This window comes from Ambystoma mexicanum, chromosome 4q, assembly GCF_040938575.1.
Source record: "Ambystoma mexicanum isolate Mex_15411 chromosome 4q, UKY_AmexF1_1, whole genome shotgun sequence".
Lineage (NCBI taxonomy): Eukaryota > Metazoa > Chordata > Amphibia > Caudata > Ambystomatidae > Ambystoma > Ambystoma mexicanum.
In genome coordinates this window covers 709,188,963-709,208,110 of record NC_090928.1, presented here as the reverse complement: position 1 = coordinate 709,208,110, position 19,148 = coordinate 709,188,963, and the positions used below count along the sequence as shown (strand labels likewise).

General features: G+C 42.8%; 1 protein-coding gene across 2 annotated transcripts in view; it reads left to right on the top strand.

Annotated features, from left to right (window-relative positions):
• Positions 1 to 4,911: 4,911 nt before the first annotated feature.
• The window catches only part of HAO1 (hydroxyacid oxidase 1), a 411,308-nt gene continuing 397,071 nt past the window's right edge, over positions 4,912 to 19,148 (top strand). Inside the window, exon 1 of one of the 2 annotated variants that reach the window (XM_069608280.1) lies at positions 4,912 to 5,070. In XM_069608280.1, the coding sequence (XP_069464381.1) occupies positions 4,934 to 5,070 (137 nt within the window). In that variant the 5' untranslated portion in view covers positions 4,912 to 4,933. The remainder of the gene's footprint in view (positions 5,071 to 19,148) is intronic. The other variant, XM_069608281.1, reaches the window with a different exon arrangement.

Genomic DNA, 19,148 nt, shown 5'->3' with positions numbered 1-19,148 from the left:
TATCTTCTTTTTAAATACACACACATTTATCTTTAGTACATAACTAGTTTACTTGGTTATTTCTGAATTTGCCGCGTAGTTAAGTATGGTTGATGGACAGCAATAGTTTTAAGGCACTTATTTATTATTTTTTTAATTTTTTCAAAAATGCAGTCTTTCTTCTATGTCTATCTCCTTTTTAAATACACACACATTCATCTTTGGTGTCTTTTTTATTTTGTTTGATTTACTCACTCAGTACCTGTGTGCTTAGTTAGCATTACCTGTGTATTTGGCAGGTTGCAGGGAGCTTTGTGCATTCTTTTAGTATTCAGTGCCGGCGGGTCACGTGACTTTATCATGTGACTACCAGGAAACAGTATAAAATGAGCCAGTAAGTGTGTTGTGGGTTGGGATCTGTTACGTGTGAATTGGAGAGGAGCCGTTGAATCTGAGGTGGAGAGGTGCGCTTCTGGAAGTAAGTTTAAGCTGTGTGGATGTGTTTATATTTATTTATGTTTGTATTGGAAAGGTGGTGTTAGTTTGTAAATGGTATATTTTGTGTTTGTTTTTTAGTTGCATTATACATTTCTATAATCAGCAGGATGCTTTACATTGGATGCGGGGTACTGGAAGTCCTGAATTTGGATTGGATTGGCTATTGATTTGCCTTAGGTAAATAATATATGTTGGAAGAGTTGCACAATTTAAATTTTGGGTTTTCTCTGAGGATTTGGGCTTTTTAACTTTCTGTGTTAAGTTGATGTGTTGGCACAAAGATGAGGTGGTGGCACAAGGTTGTGGATTTTGGTGATCGTTGAGCTGCACAGATTAGTTGCCAATGAGTAATAGGTGTTTTTTGAACTAGTTGTTTAGTCATTAAGGTTTGGTGATTTAACTACGTGTAATTGGAGCTGATAGATATGCTTTGGTATTCCAGAGTTCGGCAATCACATTTCACTTGTTGAGGACGGCAGGAGTATTCGCAGGGATCCTGGTTCTGTGTACGTCGTGCACAGACAGATGCACAGACAGAGACTCTATTTTCTTTGACAACATTCCCACTGTGAGGTACATATGTATAAGTGTTTTAGGTTTTAATGCATTTTGAGATTTACATTTGGAGCCATACCAGTTGTACCACTGTGAATATACAACCACTTGTGTATGTTATGTAGAATTGTGGTTGGATTTATGTGTACATAATTATTTAATGTATTCTCTTTATTTAATGTGTTTAGTTTGTCCAAACTTTTAATGTTATGTGAGATGTCCTCTAATTGTATATATATCTATACTTGCAGATATTTTTGCTCCTGAAGAAGGGGATAGTCCCCGAAACGCGTAGAGCTTGAAGCTGCAGTTCAAAATTGGGAGCTTATTTTTTTGTCTGGTTTGATTTGTTTTTCATGCTGGCCATATTGGAAGTCAGTTGATACCTTTTTTCTGTACTTTTATGAAGATATTTTGTTACCTATGTTCTAAATTGACAATTCTTTCTATATATAAAAGTGCAAATGTTATGAAATTTGACGGATTTATTTCAGCTTGTAAGGTGTGCAGGGGACGGGAGTGTCTTTAAGTTTAGACACTTTTTGTTTTAACCCAAAACAGCCACACCAATTCATGTTAACTAGTAGAGACTGCGGAGGTGGAGAGCCAGGGGAGAGGAGGCCAATCTCTGCCACATTCCCATAAACCTTAAATCACAGAAACAATGTGGTCATGTCAAGATAGTATCACCAAGACTCTTATGTGGTTGTAAAGAAAGAGAAGTGTCCATATCTTCCATTTTATGAGTATGAGTATGGATGAAATGTATTAGGACTCTTGCATTTTCAAACTTAGAAGTATGACCTTTATGGTTAACTTTCGTAATTTCTGCACGGATAATGCCAATGATATGATATGATATGATATGATATGATATGATGATATCAGGTGTTCAATTGCTAGAGCAGGTCTAAATGAAAGAAGCTCTTCTCTTATTGTTGTAGTAGCATTAGAAACATCTTGGGAGATGTATATTTTTCGGCCCTCCCAAATTAGTTGTTTAGCTTGTTTGACTTTATTTAGAATGGCAAGAATGTGAGTATAATCCAACAAGGTGGAAATTAAGCTCCTGGAGGATCTGCCAGCATGAGTTAACATGGCCCACACAATGTGCCCTTTGGATGTTGAGATGCAGAGACATTGGGATGTCTAGCATTTTATGAAACATGGTACTCGGGAACAAAATAGGATTATATTTTATCACACCTTCAGGCAATCCTACAATACAAAGATTGTTCCTTTTATTTCTGTTTTCAAGGTTTTCAGACGGCTTCTACAAGGACTTAACTGATGTCTCCAATACTTGTACTCTATTGGTGACATCCTCTGCATCATCGAGTCTTTGTTCAGCTTTCACCATTCTGCTTTCAAATAGGGACCCTTTATCATCCAATTTTTGCAGTTTAGTATTTGTGGCTTCCATTGATGGGTTTCAATGCCCTAATCCCCATTAATATAGTTTGCATGGATGGTTCTGAGAGCTCTTTTTTGGGTGGAGGAGAGTCACTTTTGGGGCACTTGAATGTATTAGATGTTGCAGGAGTGGCCTCTTTATTTTGATTTTTTTTTAGACACCATAATCTTAATGTATATCCTCAAAGATATAGGACAGGTTCAAAATTTGAATATTATCAATGAATATGAGTTAATTGTGGAATAGTCATAAGAGATAGGTATGCAAAAGCTGTATCTATTAAGAGAAGAACATTCCTGTTGTATGGGTATTTTACACACAGTACCCCAAAAATGCCACTTGAGGGCAATTTATAAGTTTAAGCCTGGTATGTTTACTAAAATAAATCACCTCTTGACAGGAAGGAACAAAATGTTATCATCCATTTGTTGTCCGACGTATGTTGGTATGCTCCCCTTAACAAGCGCACTCATCCCCTGAGGAGAAGGCAGCTCCGGACTTTATGGATCACCGCTGCAGTCTTCTGTGGGAAATGCAGCCAACCACCCGCTGCTGCAACCCTTCTCAGACAGGTACCAGACAACTACTATACTATTAAAACTTGTTTGCTGACCCAAAGTTTTAGGAAATGAATGTTCAGGATAACATATACAGCCCCATATATCTCCTCATAGAGCAGAGCAACAAAACTATGCCGCCATCTCAGCTCGGTGCTAAGCCACGCCCTAAAGTCTTTTACTTCTGATGGTAGGGAAATTCAGCGATGTGGATTGAGGAGGGTGATTGCGTTACATCAGGAGGTCCTCCATGTTAATGTTAAAAGTAAAGTTGAGGAGAACTTGGGAGTGTAGAATGTGAATAGTGAGGGATAGAGTCAGACAGGCAGGGTTCGTGATTTGGATGAATAGACCATTGCAGACATTCTGCAGGGGGCACCACACCGCCTATGTGGAGAGGAAAGAGTGAGCACTGTACTGCAATTCCTTCAATGCTCCTGAAACGCTCACACGCAAATCTCTGAGCTCAAATTCCCAAGACCCATAGTGCAGACCCTAGTGGTGGTGTTTTAGGTGCAGTGCAGTAATCAGAGACTCTACATATGCCTAACTCAAGATCAGCATCTACTGAGTGCACATTTTGAGAGCAACATCAGCACTTTGTCAGCCATACCTTACTGGCATTAGGCTTTACTAGAATGTGGGTCTGGCTCTGTTCTCAGGAACCAAGGCTGCTGAGGGATAGTCAATACTATAATCCACTCGCAATGCGATTTATTATCACAAATCCAACCAATTTGTTTGTGTACGTTACATTTTGGTGTGCTCCAGAAGAGCTAAGCTATTTTCCTACATGTTTATTTTGCCAAACTACCACCAATCATAATTTTAACAAAGCATGGTGGTTACTTTGTGATGAAGAAGTTTATTGTATAGTGTTCCCCTTCAGGTATTGCAGTACCTTTTTTAATGCAATTATTTGAAGTTGCCATTGTTTTGTGAAAAGTTATTACAGCATTAGGCCTCATTACGAGTACAGCATTGCAGCAAAAAAGTGGAGATAAGTTGAAAGTAATTCCGTTACAGACCCTTACTTCCTCATTACCGCACTGGCACACCACACATTTTGGCGGTAAAGAGGAGGATGCAACGTCAGCAAAAAGCCACAAATCGTCAAAATTACCAGGGTGGATTTACAGTTTACAATAATTCCCAAAAAATCTCCATTGACTCCAGAAATGGGGACTAGCTCCACCCTGCTACCATTGTCCAGGGGAACTAATGGTAGTGACAGTAATTGATGTTGGCAGTGAATTGGCAGATGTACCACCGATTTACCACCAAACATGTAATTATGAGTGTTTAGGTAAATGAAAAAAATAGAGGAAACTGAATTACCTACAGTTTTTTCAGTCCTACCTATTATGAGTTGCAAACAGGAGGCAACACCTCCATAATATGTATGGAGGTATTGCCTCCAAAAAAAGACGGAATTGCCTCCAGTGGAAATGCCTCAAGAGTTAATTCCTCCATTTTCCAATAAACTACCATTGGGACTTCACAATGGAGAAAATCCACACCTCACAATCACGTGGAAATACCCCAGTTACCACTGATGGTAATTTTAATTCAGTTTGGAAGAATGAGCAGTGCTAATACATGCAAACTCATAATTAGGTCCATTGTGGTATGTTAGTGAAAGAGATGGCGGCACACAAATGGCACTTCACATGTGGTGAATATGATCCCTGCTCTGAAACCGGCGCCCCCTGCCATCCACCTCACGTTTCAACACAGACAATCTAGGGAAGAATGATGGCAAAGTCCAACAGGACGGGGGATGGGTTGCAGACTAAACTGCACGTTTCGCTTCAAGTAAACAGCAGAATTGCAAACTTTGTAAAATCTCCCATTAATTATTTACAGGCGGCGAAGTAAACTTTCAGGAAAGCAAAGCAGAACATCAAATATACCGCATCCCTGCCGAAGCATGTCCGGAAAGCCGATCTCCGTGGATGATTTTGAAGAGTGCGCCAAAAAAGCTCTTGCAAAAGCCGTCTATGATTATTATCGCTCCGGGGCAGAGGACCAGCAATCACTGCGCGACAATGTAGCGGCCTTTGCCAGGTAAGACAACACATCCAGCGGCAGAGGCATGTTGTGGTTCTGGGGTGGAACGTCCCCTCAGGTACACAATGGGCCTCACTACGAGTTTGGCGGTGCATCAAAAAATGTTGGTAACTCTGTTACTACCAACTTTTTGGGGGATAAAGAAATAACTGTCTACTCCACTGTCGAATTTCGCATTTGATCTTGAAGTGCTGTAGGTGCATTTTCCACTTCCAGGACAAACATTGGTGAATTTACCACACAGTCATAACTTGCGGTAAAATCTGCCTTAAAACCCCACAGACCAACATGGATTCAAAAAAATTGGGATTTACACTGCCATACTCATAACCCCGTGGTAATGCCACAGGACTGAGTGGTGGTAACGGTGAAATGTTTTGGTGGTAAATCTAAATTTACCGCCAATTTACAGCCAAATATTTAATGACGCCTATCATTGATGTATGGATGTCACTACTATTGATGAAAATAGTTTCAGTGTGGTGGTGTTGAATGCTATTCACTGGAACTATTGCTATTTATTTCAATGCTATATTTTGAGTGTTTATTTTAAATGAAAAGCCTATTTTTAAATGCACCCTTTTAATGAATATTTTTAATAATTTCATTACAATGAGTGTATTGTGTCAACCCCTGTTTTCTAAGCAAACATAAAGATGCTAGGACAAGTTAAATGCACAGTTGTTCCAGTATTCTAGTCTGTTAACTGAAGGAAGGAAGCAATGTCCTCTTGCAGTCTGCTTCTGCTCTACAAGTGTGGCCCCCCCTGAGAGACTGTGCATTATCTCTACCACTCTCCTCTCCTTTTCCACCTCTTATTAGGATGCAGACTCCCCTTCTAGAGCAACCTTTACAGTGTGTACCCTTTCTTCCACTATAAAACCTCTCACCCTGTCTGTGCCCTCTCTTGCATTGTTGTATCCTGCCCTGGGCTATGCCGCCTTAGGACGTTTCTCCCACTCCATGTTCTGTCCCAATATGTGCCTTTTATATTCTTACCATCGCACTCACTGTGTGCCCCTTATCCCATGATGTTCACTTCATATCCCACTGTGTTCTTTTTTTTACCCTCTGTTCCTAATCTCTGCCCTAAGTGTGTGCTCCCGCTCATGTGCTGTGCCCACTCCTCCATCTTGTGCCCTCTATCCCAGCTTGTGCGCAACTGTCTGATCTCTCTGCGAGTCTGTGTTTGCTTGCACCAATGTGTGCCCTCCCTCCAAGCCTATGCCTTCTCCCCATTATGTGTGCTGTATCCAAATGTGCGATTTCTCTACACAGGGTCTCTCGTTCGCCATTCTGAGCAATCTCTGTCTCTGCTTTTCAGTTTTGTCCCCAATACCTCTATGGTCACATTCTACCAATGTATTCCCTTGCATCACCTTGTGCACTCTCTCCGAGGGTGTGTTGGTTCTTTTGTTGTCTCCTAGCATGTGTCCTGTTTCCCAATGTTTGCTCTTTTCCCTGTTATGCTTCTTTTTAGGCATTGCTATGTACTCAGCTCCGAGCTGTTCCCCAGCTTGGAAAGAAGAGGCCGAGAAGTATCCTTGGGTTAATAGGGAGTGTGGTGGACCCGGAAGCAGCCCTGGGGAGAATGGGCTAGGGAGACCCAGAATCAGCCAATGGAAAGTAAGCAGAGTTTGGAGGGACCCAGGACCAGACAATCACTAGGGGGTGAATGGACACAGGAGGTGCTCTGTCACCTCACCAGAAACCGGCCATGTTGGAGGGAGGCAGGACAAGAGTTGGGAGGTTCAGCGTGTAAGACATACCTTTCACCCTTACGTACGTAACTTACATACGTTTCACACTTGACCATGCAACCATGTTTACCGTGTGCTCTTTATTCCTCTCCATGAGGTTTGCCACCACTTTCTTCCCACTCTTCCAGTCTATACCTTTATTCCAAGTATGTTCTCTCTCTCTCTCTCTCTCTCTCTCTCTCTCTCCCTCTCTCTCTCTCCCTCTCTCACTACTCTCTTCCCACTCAGAACACTCCACTCCCGCCTTGGTCTGGATCGTCTTTTTCACTGGCGTTCATCTCCACAGATGTGTACCCCATTTCACCCTACTCTGTTTCTGTTCTATCTTGTTTATGTCCTCAATCAGGGGTTGATCTGTGATCACTCGCTGTCATCTTCAGCACCAACACACAGCCTGCACCCTTGCACGTTGATATTCATTGGTGCGCCACCTCGCTTCACTCTTTGAACTCTCTCCAGACTGTTTTGTCTGCGCACCAACGTCCTTCTCTGCCCTTTCTCAAACGTTTCCCACTCTCACCACTTTGTGCCCCCTTCACCACAATTGCGAATTGTGTACTACTCTATGCTATTTTATATGCATCGAGATGTATACCCACATCAAAGTTAACTTCAGACTATGATATGACCTTTTTGGTTGTGTGCATAGTACACAGACATCTCATGAGCACAATCTTCAAGCAGAACACTAGTTTGTGAAGTTTTGGTGCACTAAAAAGTATGGGCCTCATTCACAAAGTAATACCGACAAAGTATTCACTGTAAATCACCATTCCATGGAGCCTCATAGGACTTGAATGGGGGATTTTGCTGCAATTACCGACATGATAATACAGACCATTTTTTGCAGGTAGTGGTCAGATTTACCTTCGGCTATTAGCTGGAGGTAAATAGTCCACCCCTACAGGCAATCTTGTAGTGTGGCGGTCTGGAAAGGGTGCCGGTACGTTGCTACCAGCACCCTTATTTCCGGCCGCCATACTTAGAATGAGGCCCAATATGCATTAAACCGGTACTGGTAATGACATATCTGGATTTTAGACACACTGCTTAGCCCAATGTCACTTTAATAAAAAAGAACATTGGGAAAGAGAATGGACCAGTTTGCTGTTCAGTTAAAAAACATAGAAACTGAATTTTGTACATTTTCAATGAAACTCCTGATAACATTCTATAAGGGCAAAATTATCCCTGCTATTCTGTTTGGTATGGATATCAAATCTAAAGCCTGGGATCTAGAGTGTGAATATTTTGTGGGAAGATTATCGAAGAAGGCTTTAAGTCTCCCTTAGTCCCTGCCTATTGTGATCCTGCGTTACGGACTAGGGTTAAAATCCCTGAGGGTTTTGTTAGAGTGGAAACTAATGCAGCTTAACAAAATGATTAGATGGCCTAAAGAGGTTACTTTATATATGGATCTCGCCCAAGAAAAAGATAGGGCCTCCAATATATTAATTAAACAACTGAAGATGAAGGTAGACTCGATATTAATACGATTACAAAAATCCAGCATAGGTCTCAATTTAAACCTGAAGGGATGCAAACGAGCCCTATTTGAAATGGACTGGATCATCACAACAGATGCTATGAGAAGGCTAAGGCTTCATTGTAATCCTTCCATTCTGGATAATTCTCTGGGCTCGCTCCCCCACTACACTGTGCAATTCCCAGATGGTCAAGGGAAAGACACCATTTTAAGATTACGACTAAACTTGTTACCTATGGGAGAGATTCTTGCGAGCAGGATTGCAATAAGTCCTATGAGAAATTATTGCCATCTGTGTAAATTATGTGTGTGCCAATCTCTGTTTCATATGCTAATCGAGTGTGACGGAAAAAGAGATTTAAGAATTCAAACTCTATCTCGATTTGTGGACCACTCTAGCTGGCTAAGCTCTTGTGATTTTTGGCATCGATTGTCCTCAGGGCACGAAACCTTCCTGTCTTTTGAACTATATAGATTACTCAAACTCATGGAATTATATGATGTTGCACCCTGGGGAACTGGTAGGTTGAAAAAGAAACATTTTGTTTGATTTGCTTTATGCTATGTACCTCCACTCTTTTTTTCTTTTAGGAAATAGAATTAATTGTTCAGAATGCTTAAATGTATTTGTTTATTTTAATGTGTTTTAATTCCTATGAACTTGTGAAAGTCAGATAATTGACTGAAACACAATAATAACAAAACAAATAATAAAAATAAAAATAAAGCCTAAATAATAAAATGTTCTTGTCTCCTGATCCATCTTTGTGATCCTACATGTGTACCGTGCAACAGTTGCCAATTCATTTCCTCAAAAACAAACCTACCCAGGCTCACTGGGAACTATATCATCATTAGGCACACTCATAGCTATCCACCAACATGTACATGCATTGGTTAAACACCTATCATAGGATCTTCCAGGAAACCTATTCATATCCACTATAGGTCTCCAAAGTAAGGAGGACCAATCTTTGCACTGAGCAGACCACCATGGGCTCATGAGAGGATAATACAAACCTCATGTCTTCCCTCCTATGAGAGATTCGATTTGCCAGCAGGTGAAGCCTTACTAATGCCCTCTTATCAAGTCAGTAATAAGTATATAGAAAGAAGAAGAGAAGATTGGTCCAGGCAAAAAAAGACACATATAACAAACGCATCGAGCAAGCCAAATCTAACACCAAAGAATTGTTTAAAATTCTAAAAGAACTTGAAACTCCTGTTACCCCACCTGACACATGTACCAAAGATAGCACCTGGTGCTCCAAAATCCAAGAAGCTCTCCTAGGTAAGATTGCCACTCTCCAAATTAAAATTAACAACAAACAATCTAGCCTTCAATCCAACCCTCTACAGATCCCTATACCTACCACAAACCCCTCTATCACAGACTCTCTGACTCCTTTTAGCTTCTCTCCACTCTCCATTCTCGAAGTGGAAAAGATTATCACTAGCCTTAAACCGTCCAATTGTCAGGGTGACCTCTGTCCTGCACCTATTATCAAGGAAGCTGCTCACGACCTAGCACCTTTCATCACTACGCTCATCAACTCCTCCTTTAGCTCTGGGATTGTACCGGACAATCTTAAGGATGCATGGGTCATCCCGCTTCTGAAAAAACCTACCCTCGATCCCAGTATACCCACAAACTACAGACCAATTACCACTGTACCTTTTTTACTAAAAATCCTCGACCGCGCGGCCTACCTACAAATTCAGGAATACCTTGAATCTAATAACCTTCTGGGACTCAGGCAATCAGGCTTCCGGCCTCGCCATGGCACTGAGACCGCCCTTATTGACTTAAAAACGCAGATCGAAGATCTCAAAGACAAAGGCAAACTGGCATTATTACTTCTCCTGGACCTCTCTGCTGCTTTTGATCTCGTCAATCACAAAATTCTCTGCCATCACCTCAAATCAGCCGCACACTTCTCAGAAAATGCCGCCACTTGGATCAGATCCTTCCTGGATAATAGATCTATGCGTGTATTCTCCCCACTTGCGGCCGCACCACCCGCTCTGGTCGCCTGTGGTGTGCCTCAAGGGTCTTGTATCTCGCCCACGTTATATAACGTGTTTACCAAACCCTTTTCGATATTTTGGATCACTTGGGCGTCACGTATACCAATTACGCTGATGACACACAGATACTCATCCCCATCACAGGCGATTACACAACTGACTCCCTTGCCATCAACGCCATCTACCAGGTCATCCAAGCGTGGATGGCCCAGCACGGCCTCTGCCTAAATGATGAAAAGACAAAGCTCCTCATTCTTGGTTCACCACAAAAACTCACTAAACTTAACCCTGCCTTCAAGTCTTTCACCATCGATGGGAATACCATCCCGATTGCTAAGGACACGAAAACCCTTGGGATTTACATCGACTCAACCCTATCCTTGACTAGACAATCCAACGCAGTCTCATCTGCAGCAGCGCTTACTTGCAAGCTCATCACCGCCTGTCGCCCGTTCCTAACCACTCCCAACTGCGTAACCTTGGCCAGGACCCTTGTTCTATCCAAGGTTGACTACTGTAATGCCCTCTATCTAGGTACTAATCTCCGCAACTTAAATAAGCTACAAATTGTCCAAAACAATGCGATCAGAGCGGCCCTTAACATTCCTAGGCGCCAGCATATATCTGACACCAGGCGCAACCTGCACTGGCTCTCTATCCCACAGCGCATCTCCTTGAAGTCCTTGGCTCTCACACACAAATGCCTCCACAACCAAGCCCCTCGCTACCTGGCAAACAGATTCTCTTTCCACAATTCCACCAGACCTCGCAGAGCGGCCCAAGCCAACTGCCTTGTCATCCCGCGCTTTAATCTCCTAAAATCTGGTGGAACCAGCTTCCCCATCCTGGCAGCCAAACTTTGGAACTCACTCCCCAATGACCTTAGAGCAGAACCTTCCTTCCTGAAATTCAAATACCTTACCAAAGCATGGCTATCCGCCCAAGACTGCTAACATCAGCTTACTGCCCTACTTGCACTTTGACCTACTCGGCATCCCTTATTAACTATCCTGTAAATCACTGCCTTATCGATATTCATTTGAATGTATATGTTGTAAATTTTGTAAATCTTCCTTTAATAATCTTGTAATACTCTGTCACATTGCCTTGTCATGCTTTCATCTTGTTGTAACTAAGTTAAGCGCCCGGATGCCCCTGGGCCTGGTGCGCTATAGAAATAAATAAAATACTAAATACTAAATACTATTCACATCCTTCCTTATGCTCAGTCTGCAGCCACATTCTGTCAAGTCTAGTGCATTGTCCACTGACGTCTTCTATTGATCAAGGTGTTTTAGGAAAATTAACCTGGCCCATCCTAGTGCCCTCTGTAACTCATGGGCACTGATGATACATCTGTAATAGCAGATCCTGAGACTATAAACCAGATGGACATAAACAGTGATTGACCACAAAGAAGTGTACTCTTTCCTGTCCTAGGAGTATGCCAGGAGCAGATTATGTACAGTACTGGGGCAGTGAATGCTTAATTCTTGGTCAAAGTGTGTGTCTGTGCAAAGTTGAGCTTAGGGCAGTGTATGTTTGTGTGTACATGTGTAAGTGTGTGTTGTGTGTGTGTCTGAAGTGCTGGGATGGTGTGTATTTACAGCATGCTGCTGATGTTAGTTTGTGCATGCATTAATTGCTGCAGTATTGTGTATGAGCAGAGTAGTGCTGGTGATAGTGTTTTAGTGCAGTGGCAGTGGCATTGTGTGCTCTCTCCTAGAAATGGGGTGTGAGTGTACTTGTAGTGCGGTAGAAACACTTGTGTATAGGCGCACTATAAATGACTAATCATATGATAACATATGATAGGTTATTTCTAATGTGATTAATACCCAGAGGTTTCTAAGCGCTGACCCAGGGATCTGTCACAGATTTAAAGACATGGCACACTTCAGACCAGGACTCTTTCTACTGGCCAGGGATGTTGCGCACAATACATACACTTTTAATTTTATTGATTTCAGATTCAGCTTTGAGAAAGCAGCCAACCCGTCTCACAACCTACTTTATGTACACCCTGTGTCGCAATGGACCATGAACAAAGCCGGTGTGTAATAATGAAATATTTATTTATTTTAAAAATTCAAATGAAAATCAAACAGATTCAATAAAGGGCAGCAATCACCAGTGTGGCGATAATTACACAGTAAAATGATAGGATAAACTTAATTTAACTTTCTAACATCAGACACATCAATGCACAAATGAATGAAAGCAAGATTACTTTTAGGTAATACTTTTAAATGGCACAACTGTTAGGCATTCCCCTTGCAACACTCCAGCAAACCCCTGTTAACCAAGCTTCATGTGGGTGGAGAGGAGTAGCAAGGAGTCAGGTATAATAGGCAAAAATAGGATTGAAAATCCGACCTACCACCCCTGAATGAGAGGCCAAAATCAGATTGAACCCTTTAAAAATGAGCAAAATGGCACTCGGAATTATTAAATAGTCATTTTACATGTGCGGTTGAATGGATAAGAAAGGAATTTGTGTGGCTGGACTAAATAAGCAAGAAAACTTACAAGCTACAAGGCAAGGTACTAAACAACATGCATACAGGTTAGAAAATCGACTTTCGGGAAGGAAAAACAGTGCAGCAAGAATCACGCGCGGCAAAATTGCAATTTCTTAGTTTTCACAGGTTTAAAATAGGCAAACAACTTCAGAAATGAGCTAAACAGACCAAATCGAAAATCGGTTTTACTGATGAGGTACACAGGCACTTAACAGGTATGATACTAAAGTGAAAGGGTGACTCTGGATGGGTGACAGTATGGGATTCTTTATAGGGAAGGAAAATCGAATTTTAAAAGGGAAACACTTTCCCAGGCAACTCAGTTTTGTGAGAAAAATGATTTATTCTACTACTACTATATTTTAGTGGCTAGATATTTAAAGAAAGACATGGTATGCAAGGAGGTTAATTTGCAAGGTCAACCTATTCATGCCACGTTCATTTCTATGGGAAATTCATTAATTTATTCAAAATAGTATTAAGGACTTATACAACGGACTGAAATTATTTGGAAATAATTGTGCTACACACATAGAGACTAACACAGATTCTTCTAAGGACAGTATACACACAGGATTCTGACAATTTAAGAAGTTACTAGGATACTTATAGGATTTTTTTATAGGGTTGGACATAATGCAAGGTAACAGAGCAATGGATGCAGCTTTTTGGTTACTGGGGAAGGGTGATACTTCCAAAAAACACTTGAACTCAGTAGTTTGGACAGCTAACTGGGTCTCTGGACAGCGGGACAAGGGCTGGTCACTGTGCAGTGGCAAGGCTCTCCTTTAAGGGGACAGCCGGGCAACCAGGGTCTGGTCACAGTGGACAGCGGGGTGCATCAGCTGGGCAAAGACAGGTCTGGTCACTGGATTCTCCCAAAGTGGTCAGCAGCCTTTCCCCCTTTCTCCATGAATTAGTGGGATGTTCAAAGGGTTTAGTTCTGGATAGTGGTTCTGCCTGGATAGGAGTTTCTGCCTGGATATGGATCAGATACCTCTGGCCTGGCTCTGGAGTCTGGAGTCTAGCAAAGTGAATGTGGAATGTCTGGATCTTGGGATGTTGAATATTAGAATTTTGAATGTCCTGCATCTCCCCATGCCTCCTTCTTATCTATGCAGGATGACATCAGAGGATTTTTACTATGTGGGTGGAAATAACCAGGACATACCTCTAAGATGGGATAGGTCGGGCTGTGGAAGTCGCTGCCTCCCTGTAAGCAGATTGGACCCAGGGAAGTGACATCAGTTTTAGGGTGTGTGTTTTATGAGGTGCTTTGTTACACCAGAGTTACTTTTGCCAAAATCAGTTATGAAACAAAACCCTTATATTTACAATTGTTATCCTCCTGAAAATCAGATGGACAGACCCCATATTTTACAAGGAATATGCCATTCTAAATCCCAAGTGTGTGCAATGCTGTTTTGTCCTTCTGGCAATCTTTTGCCATTTCTATGGAAAACATTTCCCCTAAAAATCTACAAATGGCTACACACAAGCCTATCAATGTTGGGCATATTTCCATCAAGTTTTACATCTGTGTCATGTACGCTTTCCTCAGAAATGGCCTATTTAATGACAGTCGCATCCCCCACATGCTAGGAACACCATATAGTCTCATTTTAATTGTGAAAAAATCACATTAAAACCATCATGATTTCACATTACTGCATTTTCAGATTACTGAAATAAATGTCTTAATATAAAAAGTCTCTTAACTCAAATTGGCTGGCTTTGTTACCAAAGTGGGCAGTCTTTCTAACCGCCCCCCAGCCAAATGCCCTGTCTGTGTGAGTTCTGAACAACAGGGTTACCATTGTGCCCCTTTGATCCTGGGAAGTTGAAGCTGGGGAGAGGTGTCAAAGGAATTCACACTTGTGTGACAGTGCTAGTTCCCCTGGATCCTTTGTTCCTTGCAGCGGAAATGCTGGTCAGTCTGACGAGGTCGCGAATTCCCACACTGTGGTCCTTATACATTTGTAAAGGACTTCCTTTCCCATGTGCTGGGTACCTTTAAAGTGCCTGGCTTGACAAACTGCCTGAAATTCAGCCTGGCTGTTGAAGTTCTTTGTGTGGAGAAGAGTAAAATACACAGAGTAAAATACACCTATATTTTCACAGGTTTTCTTTTCCAAAATATACAGTTGTGTTCTGGGCATTTTACAGTATTCTTTCCCATTTAGCCTCCATAATGTCAGTTAATTTCTCTGCAAGGCAAAGTAACACGGGTTCATTTTATTTGTATTTTATTTAACAAAATGAAGTTTTCCTCGCATTTTGTTGTCAGAAAGCTTTCAGAGCTCTGGTCAATTTCAACACACAGGGATATGTTCAAGAAATGGGTTCTTTGAAGCTGACACCAGGCAAAGGGAGAGAGAGAGCTTCTTTTGAAGAGCTTTGCCTGTGTTCATTTGTTGCAAGAGTAAACACTGGCCGTATGGTCTGAGATGACTTTCTCTGCTCTTCACAGATTTTACTTGACACAACATTGTTGTTCATGGAGGAATGGCCCTCCTTTTATGATGTTCAGCCTGAATATAGATGGGCATGGCTGTGTTTCACTAGAACCAAACTGTGTAATGTTTATAGATGGAAATAGCACCAGTGCAAGGTCCATTTAAACACAGAACATTTTCTTTTTCAGTTTGAAGTTTTGAGCTGACAGCATAGCAGTGCTGAGCCATTCTGCCATGGAATTCTTGTCTTTGGGTTCACATGAGAAATCAAAATGCAGCTATTCTTGGCATGTCCATGCTCCATCTCTCCCTTTATGTGCTCAGCAGAGACAGAGCAGTCATTACTTCTGTAACTGCTAGAAACTCAGTTTTTAAGATGCAAGGGAATATGTGCTCAGCAGACCCAGTGCAGCCATTATTTTTGTAACTGCTAACATGAAGTTTGGTGATGCCGGGATTTCTATTGGGCTGGTAAATGTACCCCACAGATCGAACGCGCGTGCTTCGTGTCATCTTGCTTCCAAGGCGAGCACATTGCCGCTGAGCTATCCTCCTGAGACATATCTTATTATGTAGTGTAGAGAAATTCTGTGTTACAGTGCTGGAGGAAATGTGCTTGCATATATGTTGAAACATCACTTTATGTGAGGATAAATAGCATAAATAATTATATTGGCAAAACTAAAAATGTATTGTCTTAGATTATTATTTTTTTTTAAAATGTATTTTATTATTTTCATTAACAATACAACCGTAGGATCATTGTGTGGTCGATTACGGAATCACGAGTAACTCCCCCTTCCCTCCCTCCCAACTTCCCAAGACCATGCAGTTCTGTGCTATGATCCGTGTGCACCAAAGGTTATCGTGGGCTGTTTGTATCCTCATAGGAGGAACTATCCTCCTTCGGGCAGAACAGAGTCACTGTGAGAGCCACCCATTGTAGTAGATCATTGGAAGTGTCAAGTTTTTGTTGTCATTGCACGGTCTCCCAAGCCTCCATTTCAGCAGCCGACCATCTCCGGAGGTCCTCCCACCACAGTGATACGCTAGGGGCTTTGGGGCATTTCCAGCCCATGGCAATGCGTCTTTTCGCAAGAATGTACATTAGGTCCTTGAGTCTGTTCAAAGACTTGTTCTTTTTGTTTTTAGGGTATCTGCCCAGGATGCATGCTTTAGGTATCTGCACATCCAAAGTGATGTCCGACTCGGCCACCCTAGCTTTGATTTGTGCTCAGAAGGTTTGTATTGCCGGACATCCCCAGAACATATGGGTCATCCCCGCACAGGGTTCTTTGCATTTGGGGCACGCCGTGGCTCCTGCTCTGCTGAATCTGGAGATGATGTCTGGGGTGAGGTATGCTGTATTAATAATGTAGAATTGTATAAGTTGCAGTCGGGCATTTCTGGATACTTTTTGTGGTAGTGTATTATGGCCTCCCACTCTCTGTCTTCGAACTGCAGGCCAAGTTCAAGTTCCCATTTCTCCTTACACTTGAGGTTGTGCTGGGTGGTGCAGTTGAGCAGAGTTTCATAGAGTCTCGAGGTTTTGTGTCCCCCTCTGCGGCACTCAGCAAGTTCTCAATGCCCTTGTGTCCGGTGTCAAGGTTCTCTGTTGTAGGCCAGCGGCTTGCAAGTCTATTTACTACGGCGCCTTGCAGGAGGCACTGTCCTGTTGGTATCCCCGAGGACTCCTGCAGCTCGGTGAACGTAAGGATACCCAGGTCATCCACCAGATCTCCTAGGGTAGCAACCAGGAGAGGCTCCCATATGTCTCTTATCACCTTCAGGCCCCCTGGTTTGGTTGTCATGATTGCAGCTATCGGGATCTGTGGGGAGTAGGAGTCAGTTAATTTAGCGGTTTTGCAGGCACGTTTCCACATCTGGGTTCCGAGGTGAATTAAGTAGGTGTATTGCTGTTTTGCTCCCGGTGCAATCCAAAGCAGGTCCCTGAGTAGAATTTGGGGGAGTGCGGGCTGCAGGAGGCGAGTGTCAGTTGAGGCGTCATCGGCCATCCACTGGATCACGTGTTTCAATTGGCCTGCCAAATAGTAAAGTACGAAATTGTGGACCTTAAGGCCGCCTTTGTCATAAGGTCTCTGTAGTGTTTCCAAAGCGACTCTGTGTCTTCCTTCTTGCCACAGGAATTTTCTGCAGAGTTTGTTCAGGTCTTTAAAAAATTGTTGCGGGATATTGTATGGGACATTGGTGAAGAAGTATAGGAGTCTGGGTAGTGCCACCATTTTGAGGAGTCCCGCTCTGCCTGCCACAGAGAGCGGTAGTGTGCTCCAAAAGTCCATTGATTTCACCAAGCCTTCCTTCGCTCTTACTGTATTTAGCGTGTGTTCAGTCTTGGGGTCTCAGTGAATCGTAATGCCCAGGTATTTAAAGGAGGTGGGTTCCCATTTGAGGGCTAGAGTTGGGAGGTGTTCTGCGCTGGACTTACTCAAGGCCGCTAGGGGGTACAGGCAAGATTTATCGTGGTTGATCTGAATCCCGGTATATCTATGGAACCCCTGTAAGGTATGGTAATATGTGTTCAGGGTCTTGTAGGTAGAGGAGCATGTCATCTGCATACATAGAGACTAAGTGGGTCATTCCGTCTATTACTGTGCCCCCATCTCCATACTCCTGCCTGAGATATGCTGCCACTGGTTCGATAGCTATGATGTATAGCATGGGGGATAGAGGGCATCCTTGCCGAGTGCCCCGGAATAGGCTCCATTTGTCAGAGAAGGTGTTGTTGGTACGCTATCTAGCAACGGGGTCTGTGTAGGTGAGTTTAACTCATTTATGAAGGCTGGCCCTATTCCCATCTTGGTCAAAGTGGCATGGAGCCATTTCCACCGGACAGAATCAAATGCCTTAGAAGCGTCTAGGGACACCACTGCGCATTCTTACGGTCTGCTGTCAGTACTGTATATGACATGGTGCAGTTTGTGTAAGTTTTCAGTGATGGATCAGCCCGGCACGTTCCCTGTCTGGTCATGGTGGATTAGGAGCGGGATGGCTTCCGCAGCCTCGTTGCTAACAGCACCGTCAGGATCTTATTATCCATATTTAGCATGGACAAGGGCCTGTATGACTCGCACTCTGAGCTGTCTTTGTTGAGTTTTTGTAATGGGATGATGACGGCTTCTCTCATGGTGTCTGGCAGGTGACCTATTTCATATGCCTCGTTATACACTTGGGATAGTAGTGGAGCTAGCATGTCTTCATAGGTCTTATAGAACTCACCGGGGAGTCCGTCTGGTCCTGGTGCTTTCCCAGAAGGTAATGATCTGATGATGGCCATGACCTCCTCAGGGGTGATGGGACCGTCAAGAGACTTGGCTGTTTGTTCATCAAGGTGTGGTAGCCTGATGATGTCAAGAACATCATCAATTTCAGTGCTGTGGGTGGTGAGGGGTCAGTGTAGAGGGCCTGATAGTACTCTGTGAATGCTAGGTTTATTCCTGCTTGTGTGTGTGCGTCCAGGCCATCTGTACCCCGGACTTGGCAGATGGGTTTTCTGTGGATTTCTCATTTGTAAAGTCACGCTAATAGTTTCCCAGGTTTATCACCTAGAGGATGACTTCTTTCGGTGTGTTTTGCATAGCTAAGTTTCCCCAGTGTCTCCCAGTGTGTCAGGCATGCCTGTTTAAGTTCTATTGTTCTATTTATATGGGCAGGGTCTGAAGAGGCTTTAGTTTCTAAATCTTTCAGTGCTTCCTCAGTGCGCGCTAGCAATGACATGATTGATTTTTGGGCCCCCCCAGTAGCAGAAATCATTTCCCCTCTTATCACCACTTTGTATGCCTCCCATGCCGTGCTGATGTGTTGG